The 16,261-nt window shown below is 35.7% G+C and overlaps 1 protein-coding gene across 3 annotated transcripts in view; it reads left to right on the top strand.

Moving 5' to 3' along the window:
* ANKS1B (ankyrin repeat and sterile alpha motif domain containing 1B) overlaps window positions 1-16,261 on the top strand; it is a 465,181-nt gene that overhangs the window by 176,745 nt on the left and 272,175 nt on the right. For 2 of the 3 annotated variants that reach the window (XM_068400457.1, XM_068400456.1), the window contains exon 12: window positions 8,928-9,108. In XM_068400457.1, coding sequence (XP_068256558.1) covers window positions 8,928-9,108 — 181 coding nt within the window. The remainder of the gene's footprint in view (window positions 1-8,927; window positions 9,109-16,261) is intronic. The other variant, XM_068400458.1, reaches the window with a different exon arrangement.

Here is a 16,261-nt window from a genome sequence, read left to right as displayed (position 1 = left end):
CTATGAACTGCTTTCTCTGCTCAGCCTGTTACAACATGCTCAGCCAGGCAGGGAATAACCAGGAAAATCACCGTGGAGAAATACTGTGCAGGCACATTATGCTTCCTGTTCAGGCACATGCTTCTTTTTCTGAGATGTTTTGGTGCTGGACTTTGTGCAACCATGTGCAGTGTCCATGCTTAGCACAAGAGGCAAGTAAGACTTAACTGAGGCACAAGAGGCAAAAAGACTTTACTGAGAGTTATGTTTTTGTGGGGGATCAAAACCATCATCTCCAAGGTAAAAGCCACCCCTGTGTACATGGTTTTATGAAGTTCTGAAAGGTGCTGAGCGTTCAAAAGGCACTGAGCATTTCCAAACCACTAAAATAAAGATGTATTCTGCAGTCCACAGATGGGCAGATTTAGCCCTCATCGTTAGTGTGCCTGGTCTGGAGATTTCTCCTGCATTATGTAGTGTTTCCAAGGTTGCATATATCCATTAGGGCTGCAAACACTTTAAGGTAGTTGACAGCAGTCAATGACCTTGATTCTGGGTATGGAGATCTATTTCAGAAAATTCTCTCTCTATACATTTTTGTTTGTAAACCTTTAAAGTGTCTATGCAAATCTACTGCACATAGTTTGATAACTTCTCATTCAAATGATGCTGAAATGAATAAACAAAGAAACAAACAGATAAATAAAGCTCCTAAATAGCCCTTAAAAAAAAAAGGAAAACGCAGTAAAAGATACACTGTCAATGCCATTAAGATGTGGTTAGCAATTCATCTATGTGTGACTGAAAATAGGACAGACATTATTAAATTCAGTTATTCTGAAATACTGGGTACCAATTACAAAAAAAGGTTATGGTTGGAATTATGTCACAGGACTGATTTTTTTCCCCCTGTATGCCTGCAGAATTAATGGGTAGAAGGCATGTAAGAGCTCCAGCAGAGGATATTTTAAAAAAATTTCCTTAGAGCATAATGGATACCCTGTGACTACTTAATAACAACATTAACCAAAATATTATTAAAGAGATGCATTGTAAAAGATCTCATTTGACAAGTAACTATAAAACATAATTCTATTTAGATTATTTTAATTAGAGTTCACAGAATCACAGAATCACAGAATGTTAGGGATTGGAAGGGACCTCGAAAGATCATCTAGTCCAATCCCCCTGCCGGGGCAGGATTGCCTAGACCGTATCACACAGGAATGCGTCCAGGCGGGTTTTGAATGTCTCCAGAGTTGAAGGAGTTGAAGGAGTTGAGATAATACGAAAACATAAACACATCTACCCAATACACAGTACTAATGAAAATAGCAAACAGTATCTGTGAGTGCATTTAATTGCAGTTCAACAGGATACTAAAGCACAAGTATAAATTAAAGCAGAACACTCTTTGTTGTCAGGAGTGCTATGTTTTCAGAACATCACTTCTACATGCATACGTTTTCTTGGTTGAAGTTGGTTGCTTACCTGGAGAGATTCTCTAGGTTGTGTTTCCTGATTCAATATAAACATAAATCATACAAAAGAACAGAACATTCTTCATAGCAGAACTTGTAACAGACCAAATTGGTGAAATACTGAGCATAAAGATAGTTCAGATACTGAAAGGCAGGTATGTACATCAGCACTAGTAAAATAAGCTTCTGAGCTGTAGAAGGTTGTCATCTATACTGTTGAATTGTTAACACAGTTTTGGGTATAGCTTTGGTCTGTACGATTCTCTCTTTCCAAAAGTATCCACTCAGAATCTGGAAGATTAAAGCCTTACCTATGGTGCTTTGATAGGTATCTCACCAGATTCATAGCATTTTCTTTTGTTTCTGTGTAGTACTGGGTGGTTTTGAGCATCTTAGTTATTGAGTAATCCTTTATCACCATCTGAAAACACACCACATTTTCACACGTGCGTGCTATCTGTAGCATGCAACTTAAAAAACAGCCATCACCTTGACCCTTCAAAGTTTGTAATACACAAAGGTAATGATATAAGCAATTTTCAAAATCTGTAGGTCAAAACGGGATGTTGCTAACAACTGGAAGCAGAGCTTTCTTTGAAGAAAATGGCCTTAAATCTATTTTCCAACTGTTTCAGTGAAAATATCACTTTTTTTTTAATCTTTGAAGGTTAGAAACTTTTTATAGCTAAGGAATAAGACATGCCTCTTATTTATCAAATTTATCTCTTACAATTTGGAGCTCATTTCAAGCAGTGTTTTCCCAGGATAGGAATAATAGTGTATCTTCAAAATCTAGTCATGTTTGTCAAAGAGGGAAACCACTACAGAGGTGTTACAGTTTTTAGCGTTCAGGACTGCTATATCTCACAACCCCCAGCTGCAATACAGTTACAATGAAAATGAAGGTAGAAGCCAAGGAAAATGGAAACTGGGAGAAGATCCATTCTTTTCCTTATTTATTCCCAGTCTGATTTGTCGTCTAATATGAGACCAGAGGTGGAAGATGGAAGTGAGCAGCAACCCCTTGACCTTTAGTTACTTACTCCAGTGGAGGACTCCTTAAGGAGGAGCTAATATAACATGCACAGAGGAAAACAGAACCACAGGAACAGAAAGCACCATGGATATATGGTACCTAGATTCACACTGCATGACTTTCTAACCATAGGTTACAGGAAAGAGCTATGTGTCTCTGCCGTCCTTGAGTGTGTCACTATCGGTGAAATGATCAAACTATGCTGACGGGCCATGAGATTACTGTAAAGAAGTATGCACTTTCTGCTCACGCAGGATGCAAGAGGTGTCTTTCTCTAAATTAAAAATCAGTCAAACAGAAATTCCTAGGACTTTGGTACTATGATGCCATTAGAAATTAATTTAGTTTTAAAATGCATTATACTTTTAGTAATGAAAAGGATCTACACTTAAATAACAGTGAAACCATTTATTTATCTCTTTTATTTTTCTTTTATTTTTCCTTCTTTTTTTTTTTTTATTCCCATGATCTTGTAAGCTCCCTGTTGTGGCTGCTTGTGATATATTTGTTGCCAGCCACTGTGTAATTTCTGCCTTCTGCTCTTAAACTAAATTAAGATGTTGAGAAGTGAAAACAAGAATGTCAGAATGGGTGCTGAAACTTCCTATATATTATTTTTAATTGTAGTCATAATTTAAGATAAGCTTCTATGAAATGAAAAAAGAGAAAATTAGATTACCTTATTAAAAAGACAATGTGTCTTCAGCTTGTTTAACATGGTATTTTGAGACTTGACAGAATAATTGATTCAGGAGTCTAGTAATAGTTGAGTGCAATCTTTCACTTCTAGGTGACATAGATGAATGAAACCCAGATCCATTGTAATCTCCAGGTTTTGCAATTTCAAGGCTACTTGATCATCTTAGTTCAGATCCTATAAATCAAATCTCTTGGCAGCAGCATTCAGCATTGACTGATGAGAATGTATCAAGCCTGCTGATTTCTGCAAATCAAAACTGAAGTACTGGGGACAGGAGTAAATGAAGAAGCCTGTCTTCTCACAGGCTATATTTTACTAACAAAATTATCAACATTATGGGATTTTATGTAAGTGTACATGAGCAAAAGAGACAAAGATAGAAACAGAGATGGTATGTTGGGATGTTGAGGCAGAGGACAAAGACTAAGAAACCCTAAGAGTGGTGTGAAAGTTGTATTTCAAAGGGAGGGCAGAGGTTAAAATTAGATGCATTGAAGGACAATGAGAGGGATGTAGTGACTGATAAAGTCAGTGGGAGAGAGGACCATTAGGCAGTTCATTTGAGAGACCTTGACGACAAAACCACAGAGAAAGCAGAAAAGCAAGTTTTGGAAGACCAAGTAGAACTGGAGTCAGCTAGGATACTATGAAGGGTGTTTTAGAGTAAAATAAGTAGTTTTGGAGGGAATATGACAACAGACAGGAGAAAACTGAGAAAAAGAAAGGGGTGAAAGGAAAGATGAATGCATAGAAAGACAATGGGATCTTAAGAAAGAAGGAAGCTGGAGAAAGGAAAATTTCTGAAGTAGGAGTGAGTTCATCAGAAAATGAGAAGAATGGAAGTCTGGGCAGGTACCAAAATGAGGGACTTATGCAACCACTTGGCTACACTCATACTGTGTTATGTATATGAGATAAGCCTGGGGAAGGGGCTACAGCATCTTACTTTCTTTGGTGAGTCTGTACTTTATGTGCTAGCTAGAATTTGAGAATGCACGTTCAGTTCTCTATCATACATTTTCTGCATGGTATAAACCAACTGAAACCAGTTTTTAGATTATGTAGGGCAGCTGGAATTTGGCAAGAACACTGCAGAATTTCCACTAGACTCATTGGTTCTCAGTGATTTAAAGAGCCACACATCTGTCCCTTGGGAGAGCTCTGTACCCTAGTGCAGCATCTGTAAAATGTGGCTAATAGCTCTGCCATAGTGCAGAGGAGTGTTGTGAGAATTAATTCTTTAAAGACTATGATGGTGCTATGTACACAAATCCCAAGGATAAGAGAAGGTGGAGTCACAAGCTTATATTGCAGAGTACTTCAAGGTTGGAAAAATATTTTTATGTTAAACTGAGAAAGGAATTTTGCCCTACTTCCTCTGCTAAATGTTGTGTGAAATATTTGAATGATCCCTTGCAATCTCATAGTGTTACATGTGAGTCATGGTAGCATTACAGAATTTGCATGCAGCTTCCATTCATGGGAGCATTAAGTAAGTCCTTACTTGTCTTTTTAATAGAAAGGCAATTCAGTATGTGTATTTTGATGCCTTTCCTGTTCCGCAGTGTTCAGAGTGGTATCTTTCATTGATATATGTTCACTACTGACTTAACATGACAATATTCTTCTTATTAGACCTGATTTGAAAGTTATTTAAATCTTGTTATTGAAATATCTTTAAAGATTTATATTGATTTAGTTTTGCTTTTGCATTGATGATAAGGTTTATTTGTTAGCCTGATTTGGTATGTTGTTTTAGGATAGTCTTGGGTTTTCTAGGTCAGTATTATGACAATTGAAATAATAGTCATGAAGAGACATTTTAAAGTAAACCAAATCAGTCATTAAAGGGATTTACACATAACAAGTAAATACATGAATGTAATGAATAAAGAAAATCTACTTAAGGACAAATCTGCATGTGGTTACATAGCATACATACTGGGGTGAAGTTAAGCCTGACTACATTTCCTGGACATTCTAGTATTCCATACAGTAAATAATAATCTTAGAATTATTCAGGGCCTATCTTGAGAGATCTTGGTAAATGTAATTTAGAACTGGCTTTGGCAGATGCAATCCAGGAAACCAAGGTACAAGACTCCAGTAAGTTACTTGTTAATAGCTGGCTACAAATTCTGCCAATAAGGCTGGAATTTGACTCCAGATTCTAACATATGAAGTAAGGTATCCAGAGTGTCTACATGTGACCTAGAGGGGGGATTCAATCTGGGACTAAAACACCTATGCTTTTGTCTCTGTATATAAGAATCTCTGTCTGATTTGGATATCTAATCTCCCACCATGCTCAGAAGAGATGTAGGATTCAATTCAGTTGCCTAAAAATAGGCATCTGATGTCATTTGAGGTGCCATAAATGTATCTTTGACATGCACGTGGAGGCTGTCAGATATGATATAGGACCTACATAGGGGACAACTGCATTCTTCTGGATGGCAGCTGGAGGCCAGATGGGATGCCCCAGGGAATCTCCAGTGATGGTAGATACATGTATTAAGGCAAGTGAACTAATACCAAGGTGACTAGGGTGAGGTGAATTATTCTCTGGACTATATTGATTGTATTGACTAGATCTCAATTGGCTGTAATGGGAGCTTAGATACCCAGTACAGATGTAAATACTTAGGCTTTAAATATAGTTATCTGAAGCTGGAACTGAATTTAATTCTAACTGTAGAAAAAAAAAATTTTTTTCTACAGTCTTTGTGCAAACTGTACTTTAGAGAGAAACAGGCAGAGGGATGCAGTCAACACAAACTGGTTTACTACATCTCTCAGCATATATTAATGAACAGTTAGCATACTTTAATAACATAACATTTTACACGACCCAGCAAAGGTGAAAAAGGCTCCTCTGGTTAGCGACAGAAGCTCAGATGCCAGATTCCTGTGTAATTATGTAGAAGAATTATTGGCACATGTTGACAGATGGACCTTGTTAACTCCAAACAATATAGCAGAAGTGTTATGCTGTAGAGCACTAGAGGCTGAGTGAGGTTCTTTACAAAATCCTGAGGTTGGAAAGACATATTAAGCTGAGATATGTTTCTCTGAATTAATAATAATAATGTCAAAGCACAAAATAATATAGGAGGTATTTTGTATCACCCAGGTCAGCAGATGGTTGCATGTTAGCATGAAGAATCAGAAAACATGTTTCTAGCTTCCATAATCATCTTTGAAAATCACTCTAGACTTATTTTATATCAGTAACCCATGTCTCCAGAGCAAATAATAGCTAATTATTGATGGACACATTTTTAGAATCTGTGAGCATTTGCAAACTAAACCGATCTGTAAAAGAAGCTTCAGAACAGTTTGGGGTTTTTTTGGTTTGTTTCCCCTCTCCCCACCCACCCCACCCTACCCCCCTCCTCCTGCAAGACCTTGCAAGTGTTTTTTGTGAAACTTTAAAAACATGTTAGAATAGCTTGTAATACTACACTGAGGTGTAGTGAAGCATTTGACCAGCCTTAAGTTAGTAAAAGGCCGTGCGATGCATCAGATGCTGCTGTTCTGACTCTGAGAGAATGGTACACCGTGGCTGGACACCTGACTGGGCAAAGGCCAGAGCAGTTCCTTTTTTTGAAGCTGCTTGGGAAAACAGAGCTGAACCATCCCAGCTGCCCCTTTAGGTAGGAACTGTCTCCGTTTGAGAGATCCTGCACATCGTGTAACTTGAAGTGTCACCTTTTCAACTCAGAAGCTGAAGTCCTGCAAAACCACAAAGACACCATTGCTTGGGAAAGGGCCAGGAACATTTTTCTAAATAAATGGAGATCTTTTTCAGTTTTAGAAATAATTAGGTCATCGATGAATTTGTTGTCTAGCAAAAGTGTGCAGTTTAGGTTTAATTAATAGAAATGAATATTTTTGGTCTGATCAGAGAATTATTTTGGCTCAGATCCCAAACAATGACTTTTAACCAGACTGTTTGATGTTGGAGTCTGTCCCTGTTCATTGAACTCTCCCATGAAATTACTAGCCCTAGGAGTCAGCCTTTCAAAGCAGAAGCTGTTTTAATTTTGAAGAAAGTAAATCCCCTCAATAGACCATAGATGAGTTCCAGATGAATGCCCAAATTTACCCTCTGCATTTTTTCTCAGTTTTAACAGGACACGGTTAATTCACAAGGTGCTCAACACAACTGTAATAAACAATCAACATTATACAAGCCTAAGTCTGTTTTTTAATTTTTTTGTCTGACATTCCAACAGAAAGAGTGACTTTTTAGTGAAGACAGTCTGGTTCTGTATTTGTAACACAAATATGGCAGGACTCATAACCCAAAAATGAAATAGACCACAAACAAAATGGAAAATTACTCCACTGGGATAGATTGTATTTTAACAGGTAGTTCTAAGTAAGGGATGGTGAATAGCTTCATGGTCCAAGGAAGATCTTATTACTCCCAGGGCAATAATTTGACCTTCACACTAATAAGTAGCAAATTCTTGACCTTTACAAATATTCTGACCTGTTAAGCCTGACATGCTTAGGCTTAGAGTTAGACAAGAAGAGTTAAAGCACCATTTGCTTTCTTTCTCTATTTACTTTTCCCAGCTTTATTTATCTAAGGCAGCAGTTCCTGAGATGTTTTTCACTGTTATGAAATAAATATAGAGACACCTATACACCTGGGTGCAGGGCCTCCTCTGTTTTGGAGGAGGCATTTAATGTTTGAGGTTATTAGTCTTGAAGCAGCAAGGAGCATCGTGGCATTAGGGTATTTTGAGTATGGAGCCAGATGAGTGCTGCAACAGACTATTTAGCATGACATTGCAAACCACCAGTGGCCTGTGGCTTATATTCCATGACATCGAGCACTAAGGTTATGTCTATATTAACAAGTAGCGCAGTGCAATGGGAGCAGATCTATGTAGTGAAAAAGTTGTTGCTGACCTCATGATCACACTATATAGATTTCAATTGTTTTAATTTGGGCTAGCTTTGGTGTGGTCCTATGATCAAAAGGCCATAAGGAGTTGGAGCACATTTTGTACAATCCTGTAATGTACAATCCTGTAATGTAGATCCACCCAAAAGGAATGAGTTTCTCATTCTCTGAAGCTGCTCTGCAGTCCAAAGCACAGCCATTAAGTGGGGTCAATGCAGAAGTTCACTTCAAAAGTAAACGATACAAACTAGTATAAAGTTTTTCACTATTCTGTGAAAACTCACGATGAAAATTTGATTTTCATGTGTCTTTTAAGCTGACACTTTTCCCCTAAGCTTTTAGACATTTCAGTTTGAATATTTAAGGCAGCCCTTCATAAATTGAATAAACAGCAGAGGGTTGCTTTTGAGTGATGAATGCTTGGTATTTGTAAATTTCATTACACAGGCATCAGCAGTCTAATTGTTTTGCAAGATGTACCCAGCAATGCAGCTGGTGAAAAGCTCCCTTTCTTATCAAAAGATGATTGCAATTATTATATGCAAGGCTGTAAATCCCTATTTTATTTTGAATTAAATTGATTAGAATGAAGACATGCATTTTTCCTAATAAAGATTAATCCAAATTTTGAGAGAAAATTATCTCTACATCATCACAAATTGTCATATGAAATTATTTTTACTAGTATAACCTTGAGCTGAATAAAAACAGTAAAAAGAGAGAAACCCTAGGTAAATTTATTAAATATATCAAGTAATGAAAACTATACAAAAATTCTGTATTTTTCACTCCAAACTTCTGTTTTTCTTGTAGCCCAAGCAGCGCACATCAATAGTATCTTCTCTGGAGTTTCACCGAATTAATCACAGCCACAATTATTTTGAAATCAACTCATCCATTGGCTGTACAAGTTTTATTTCTACTCCTGCAATCAGTCCAGCTAATTTTTCCTTTGGATCTCTGGAATGCAGTGTTGAAGAGAGAGAACTTCCAGGTACAGAAAAAAAAGCTTACTTTGCATATCAACAAAGCTTTATAAAACTTATAGGTCTGTGGGTTTAAGCTGGAATTACTGTTGTCTTTGGTAGTGAAATACATTTATCATAAATACACAAAATTATTCCTGATTATTTTTTCTGCTGCTCAACAAAGGGTTCTCTTATTTTATGATCAATATTATTAAAATATACTTTTTCCTGAATATTATATTTTGAATAAACCAACCTTTGTTTTAGAGAAATGCCTAGAATTTAGGTATTATAGTTTTTGAAATTATGATGGTTCAGGTACACATCTGCTTTCATCACTGTGTGGTCAGCATACTCTAATATGAATTTTAAGTTGGAAGAATGTAATTAGAAATAATTATGTAACCATCAGTAAAGATGAGGAAGGGAAGATTTCTAAGTAACCTGACATTGTTTCTGCAGTAGTGATGGGATTCATTAAAGTAAAACTTTAATGTATTTGCTCTGATGATAAGAATTGTATAGAGTGATAGTGTGGTTGTAACTGTGAAGGTTTTATCTGTATATAGAGGTTTACATAAAGAAAATGCTTTAAAAAGGATTAAAATACTTTCTTCTTCACAGATCAAAACTTCAGGAGCAAGAAAGTGCCAGTAAACCATGCATTTAGCTACTTCTGTCCCTTCAAATTTCATATGCGAGTTGCTTTATTTAGGCTAATCTTGTGGCAGAAGAGTATAGTATTTGGGAAAGCTGATGTATTGAAACAAATGTCTTTGATAGCTAGATTATGTGATCTGTAGACAGAGTTATTTCTTTTAAAGGGATACTGTAATAAGATCTAAATAGAAGTAGATTACTATAAAATAAAAAATAATACAAATGTTGAAATTCAGTACAAACTTACCAGTTGGTATCTGTAGCATTGGTCTTCAAATGAGATGAATCCCATACAGTTCTAGTTGTTAGGATTTGAAAATTCTGAAAACTGTTGCTTTTAACTCATAAAAAAAAAAAAAATTAATTTCGTACTTAGATCAAAGGAAAACTATATTGCTAAAGAACTGTCATGAAATAAGTTGAGTGTTATGATGAAGAAAGAGTTAAAATTATCAGAAATTATTCATACTGTTTTTCTTGGTCTGTCTGTGTTATTATCTTTGAAACTAAAAGAATGTGCAAATTTTTAAAAGCCTAACAAATGAATTTGAATGGTATCTTTTATTCGTAGGTCTGGGGTAATTTGATTCTTCAGGTTTTTGCGTGTTTTTTTGTTCTTATTGTTTTTTCTACTGTAAATTATTTTCAGTGATCACAATTCTGTTCTGGGTAGTAGAATGATACTAAATATGTCTTGATGTTTAAAGTCAAAAATAAGGGAACAGAAGGAACATTCATTGGAGTTAGATAGTGAACTTCTCCAGATTTCTGCTGTTGCACAGTTCTGGTTAAGTTCTTCATAATATCTGGATTTGCTTTACTTTTATCATCTTTGGTTAAATTTACAATGGACTGCACTCAGTAAATTTTAATCACTCCATTTCATTTGGTCTGAAATTGGAACTATAATCTCATCCTTATTAGAACTGTACATTTCTAATTTGCAGGTGATTTGATTTATGGATTGAGTGGAATCTGAATTTCCTCTTGTCTCTGCCTAGAAAAGCTAAGAAAAAATAACAAAGGCAGAATGACTGGTTCTGAAGTTCTGGGCATCTTCTACAAGTTTTCCAAGCGTACAGTTTATCATAAGTAAATCATTAATTTACCATTAGTAAATGAAATAATTATAGTAAAAGTGCAATTCCTCCCACCTTCTCAGATGGTTTCTATCCTGGAATTACTTAAGTAATATATAGGATCACAGATTAGACACAATCTTAGTCTGAATGAAAAAAACAACATTTTATTTTGCTCATTAAAGTCCTTTCCTTTCCTTAATGATAGATGATGCACTGTAATTCTGCAAGAGACAAGGAGTACTAACGTGTAAAGAGAATAGCAAAATCCAGAAAGAACAGATCAAAATTGTCTCTCTTGGAAAAGTCTCTGAAGCTTGTCTCTTGCCTAGATTGTTAAAAGCTGAACCTTGAATAATAATGGTAGGAAGGAGTAGCAGAAGCAGTGTTCTGCTACAGCTTTTTTTCTGCTTTAGCTAGTTGTTGTTTCCCTGAAAGGTTCCTTGCTCCTTGTTCTGAAAACTCATGGAAGGTCTGCACCTTAAAAGAATGTTTAGTTCAATAATAATTGAGGATTTGTGCACATTTGAGTGTTTCCTTCTGCATTACATTCTTTGGCATTTATGTGTCTCGTGTTTTTTTTTAAAAGCATCATCAGCAAAAAGCAACAAATTATTTTTTCATGCTTATAGAGGTCAAGGGTCTTCTGACTGACCAGAAAGAAAAAATATACAGAAGGAATCCATTTCAGAGTAACTGCAGCTAGTAGTTTTCTGTTGCCTTCTTTGAAACAATCAAAATGCTTTTTACAGGATTTCTAAATTGGGAACTGCCATCTAAATAAGGCATTAGTATTTTCTTACTCAAATTCAGTGCTTTTTATGTTTTCTTCAGGAAACTTGCAGTGATTCATTATCATTCAGATGAGAGCGGGAGATGAATACAACAAAATAATTATTCTAAATAATTCTAAAATCTTCATCATTTTACCTCTACCTCAATAGTATGCTACCAAAGCAGAATCAATCTCTTGTAACTTTTGGTGGATTAGAGAAAATTCCTTTTTATATTTTGGGATAGCAGTTTTACTCTTGGTGTTTGCTAATTCCCTACATCCCTTGATTTGAAACAGGGATCCCAATTTTCAAGAAGTGTATTTCTATCAAGTAGAAAACCACTGAACTCTACCACAGCACTATAGTATCTGACTGACAGCATATGACAACATTTTCTGATTAATTAGCGGGAGAACAGTCCATATATAATGGTAAGTATGTGCTTGAGCTCTGGGATCAGGTGGCCTTGTAGTGTAAACAAAACCGTGTATGTTGCCTGTATGGATGGCAGAAGACACCATAATATCAGGTTGCCTGCAACTAAAATATAAGGATAAAGATTCTGTTCTTTGTTTTGAACTTTAACTGGTGGAAGAATCTGCAACAAATTGATGGAAACTTTTTTCTCACTTTAGAACATGTATAGGGTGGACTGTGAAAGCAGCTTTGGCGTTTTCACAGCTTTATTTGAAGCAAGAACATTGACTTCATAGAAGCGTTCTCAAATTCAGAGTGAATGATCATGCTTTCATAGCATTGCATTTCACCTCACATTGGAGGTCAGTGGATCCAAATAATGTCAGCTACTGCCATTAAACTTTCTGTACTAAAAGTGTGTCCACTCCATTGCACAAGGAAATCATTACTGTATGTAACCCTGTCATGGGAAAATGCTAGTCATTTTCTTGATCATCTGAACACATGTTTAGTAGGTATTTTGTATGACAACACAAATGAAAAATTAAAGACCTGATAATCAGATGAGGGTTTCGTTTGTGAGATGTTCCTCATATAACTGACCGTGAACAAAGACCAGTAAATGTGCAAGATCATTCACACCAGAAGAGGGCAGCCTGGGCTTTCAGGGAGATACTTCTCTAATATAGCTCTGTGCCTTACTATATACATCCCTGAAGTTCTTTTGAAACTGTAAATCTTAAAGATTGAAGGCAGCAAAATCGTGGCCATCTTGGTAACATCAGCTTGGCACAAACAACACTTGCAGCTGAAATTGTCAGTCTGGATTATTTTATTTTTCATTTCTGCTCCATCAGTCAGAATAATGGATCTTTCTCTAACCCATATTAACTTCATTATGTCTTCTTGTACTGAGTATAATTGGGCTGTGAAATTAAAAAGACAGTTCCACAGATGTTCTTGTTCTGTTTCAGATCAGACAATAGATCTGTACTCAGATGCATGTATGCAGCAAAAATGTCAGCCCTTGTCTGTAGGTAATCTCATTGCAATCTCAGTCCATGAAAATCTTTAAATTTTCAATAAATTCTGTATACCATTCGTTGTAAAGGAGCATACAGTTTTCCCTCTCATCTTGTTGTGATACCTAAAGGCATTTACTGAGTTCCTATCTTAGGTACAAAGTCTGTCTTCACTGTAGGAGCTTGATGTAGCTCTTACTCTTTTTACATGTCTTGTTTTCTGACTATATGTAACATTATTTAATTTACCTAAGAAGGCTACATTGTTCCTTAGAACTGTCCAGAATGTACAATTCAATAATTCAGTCTTTAATATGTGGACTATAATTTTTTTTCTACAATAAAAAAGTAATACTTGAGTCACACCTTAAGTTTCTTCTAGAAGTGTTTTCAGATGTCTCTTTAAAGTAAATATCTGACCAAATTTTTTTGTCTCACAAGCCCAATTTTTCTGAAGCAAAAGCAGCCCTACACTTAAAGACAAGCTTGCAGTTTTATATTTCTCTTTTGAGAGAATCAAGATATTCAGCATATTATTGTGGCTGTTAGAAAGTATTAGAAACTTGGTTCAGAGGTCTGGTCTAAAATTCCTGGCCATGTTGCATTCCTAGATACAGTCAAAATTTATTTTGCTGCAGGAATGTTCCTTTATGTGACATTAGCAAAGCTGCTATTTGAAGTAGGTCACATATTTGTCAACATTACTTTCTTATTCAAATATCTCATTTATTAAGATTTGATATGAAAAGATCAAACAGTGATGTCTATGCAGACTCTTCAAGCCTTGTTTCTTCAATTGTAAAAAGTTTTGGAGTTACTAGAAGTGAAATACAAAATGAAAGAAATGCAAAGAAAAAAGAGAATATCTTTTATTGCTAGAGGGTATTTTTAGGTGTGCTATGTGTGAGTTCACAGTACACTGTCTTTGTCTGTTAACAATACCTTACTAATTACTAACACATGGTTTTCCAGTGACAGAGAAAGGGGAAAACACTGGCATGTAATGAAATAAGCATAATCAACAAATGCTGGTAAATAAAGCATTCCCATCTCCTGTATATGGGCACCTGCACCTCCTGTGAGGGAACATCTCAAAAAAGTGTTATTATGAGCCTGTACTGTATCACTGATTGAGAACTCTCTTGTAGGTGAAATGCCTGAGGTCAAATTCAAGCCCTTTTTTCTCTGTTTTTTAATTTTCTTAATCATCTTCTTAATTACAATACAACAAAATCTGGCAAGGCGTTCTTCAAACCAGGTTAATTTGAGTCTTTTCATCTGTGAAGATTATCTGTTTTTTCCCTTCAATTTATAGCCAAGTTTGAGTGCAATCAGTAAGATGTAGTAGAGCAATTCTAGGAACTGCTACTGGGGATCATACTCGGTACTGTCTCAATTTCTTTTTTCTAATTAAGTTGTCCAGCAGATGTAGCATGTTAAGCTCTCCTTATGTTGCCCTTCTTTTTGCTGCTTCTAATTCCAGCCTTTGCACAGTTATCCAAGTCAAAGATACAGTCTGTCCCACAGTAACAGACTGTAGCGTAGGGTTAATTAATATTATAAACTGCTATTTGTTAACTATTATTGTCTTTACACCTTCCAGTTTCAAAACAACATACTTCATGAAGCTCATTGTAATAATATCTCACTGTTAACAATATGTCCATATGCGTTGTATAATGTCCAAAAATCTGATAGCAGAAAGATCAAGTGAGGCGATGCCTGGAAAGCTGTAGATGAAACTAACTCCTATAGTTCCATTCAAAAACTTTTTTTTTTTTTTTGCAAGAAACTCCTCTTCTGTACTAGTGCTTGCATGAAACGTTAGATACAATAAGGCCCTAAATCCCATGCCACCTGAACTTAAAAATAATCTTGTTGGAAATAGTTACATTTTTCCAATTTAAACTTCATGATAGTGTTACCTAGCTCTTCAGTAATGCACATACAGTGTTACCTTTCAGTCTTTTCTCAGGTTTAAATGAATTATCTGGGCTAAACCCACTTCATAGGTGTTAGTGTGAACCTACTCTCCAAACATACTGTCTCACATGCCACTAACTATGTGGATATTCTGATTGCTAAGTCAATAGTAAACTAATATGAAAATAAAATAATTTGAAGCAGGCATATTGAAGGAATAAAACTGCAGATGGGTCTCCAAGCCCTGTTGTCAGATATAGCATTGGATGTGTTAATAAAACAAGAAATTACATGAACAGCTAATCTCTTTTCAAATTGAATTCTGAACCATCTGACCACATGTGGATAGCTACGTGTTGAGCAATGTGCGTGCCTATCTTTTATTGAAAAGGCTATTCTTCAGAGGATTTGCTCTTTTCCCCCACATTATTTGCTTATTATGAATAAAGCCAATTAGCAATTGTTGACAATATAGGGGAAAAAAAACCCCATGTAATATGTAAAATACGTTTACTAATTTTGAAAACCTAAATACTTAGGCCTCAATCCGGCAAGCAGGAAGCTAGGAAATAGAGCAATGCTGTGATAATGCTGGAGACGAGAATTTTTTAGGCACTGTCCTAGAATTGGGGAAGATTTCCCTCAGGATCTTTGGGAACACTATGAGTTACACTACAATCAGCTTCAGGTATTAGCTATTTCTTTGACTATTTTTTTGCCCCTAAAGTAAACAAAGTAATATATGCATGTTTGTGTACACGTCTATTTGTGCTATTAAAATCTATTAAACTTCATTTAGTTGCACATGTCCTCCTCTTTGTGAGATGACAGAACAGACATGTAACAGTGGTTCATCACATCATAAAATGTTTTCATGAAGGAACATCAGATATTACAACAGTAATCCTATGAAGAATTTTTAAAGAGCTTCTTTGGAGGAACAGGTTATGAATGCAATTAGAAGCAACATAATTTACATTTGTAATTATATATATCTGTTGGGCGTTTTTCCAGTTGTAACAATAATCCTGACATGTAAGGTCAAAAGAAAAAATATTTTCTGTAATGTTTCATTTACAATTCTTAGCCATTTCTATAAGAACAGTAACTATAGGCAATACTCATATTTATCTGATTGTTATCTTAGTCAACTCTTTGCTTTGCTGGTTTGGGTTTGGTTTTTTTTTCCCCTAAGCTGGAAGCAAAATAACTCCTTAACTTGTAGTGGGACCATTTGCGGAGATATATCGTTTTAGTCTTTAGGCTGTCAGCATATTTTGTATTGTTCCCTTACGTTTCCTT

The sequence above is a fragment of the Nyctibius grandis genome, chromosome 5 (genome assembly GCF_013368605.1).
Source record: "Nyctibius grandis isolate bNycGra1 chromosome 5, bNycGra1.pri, whole genome shotgun sequence".
NCBI classification, from domain to species: domain Eukaryota; kingdom Metazoa; phylum Chordata; class Aves; order Nyctibiiformes; family Nyctibiidae; genus Nyctibius; species Nyctibius grandis.
Note: the sequence above shows the minus strand (reverse complement) of the source record. Positions and strands in the feature narration are given on the sequence as shown.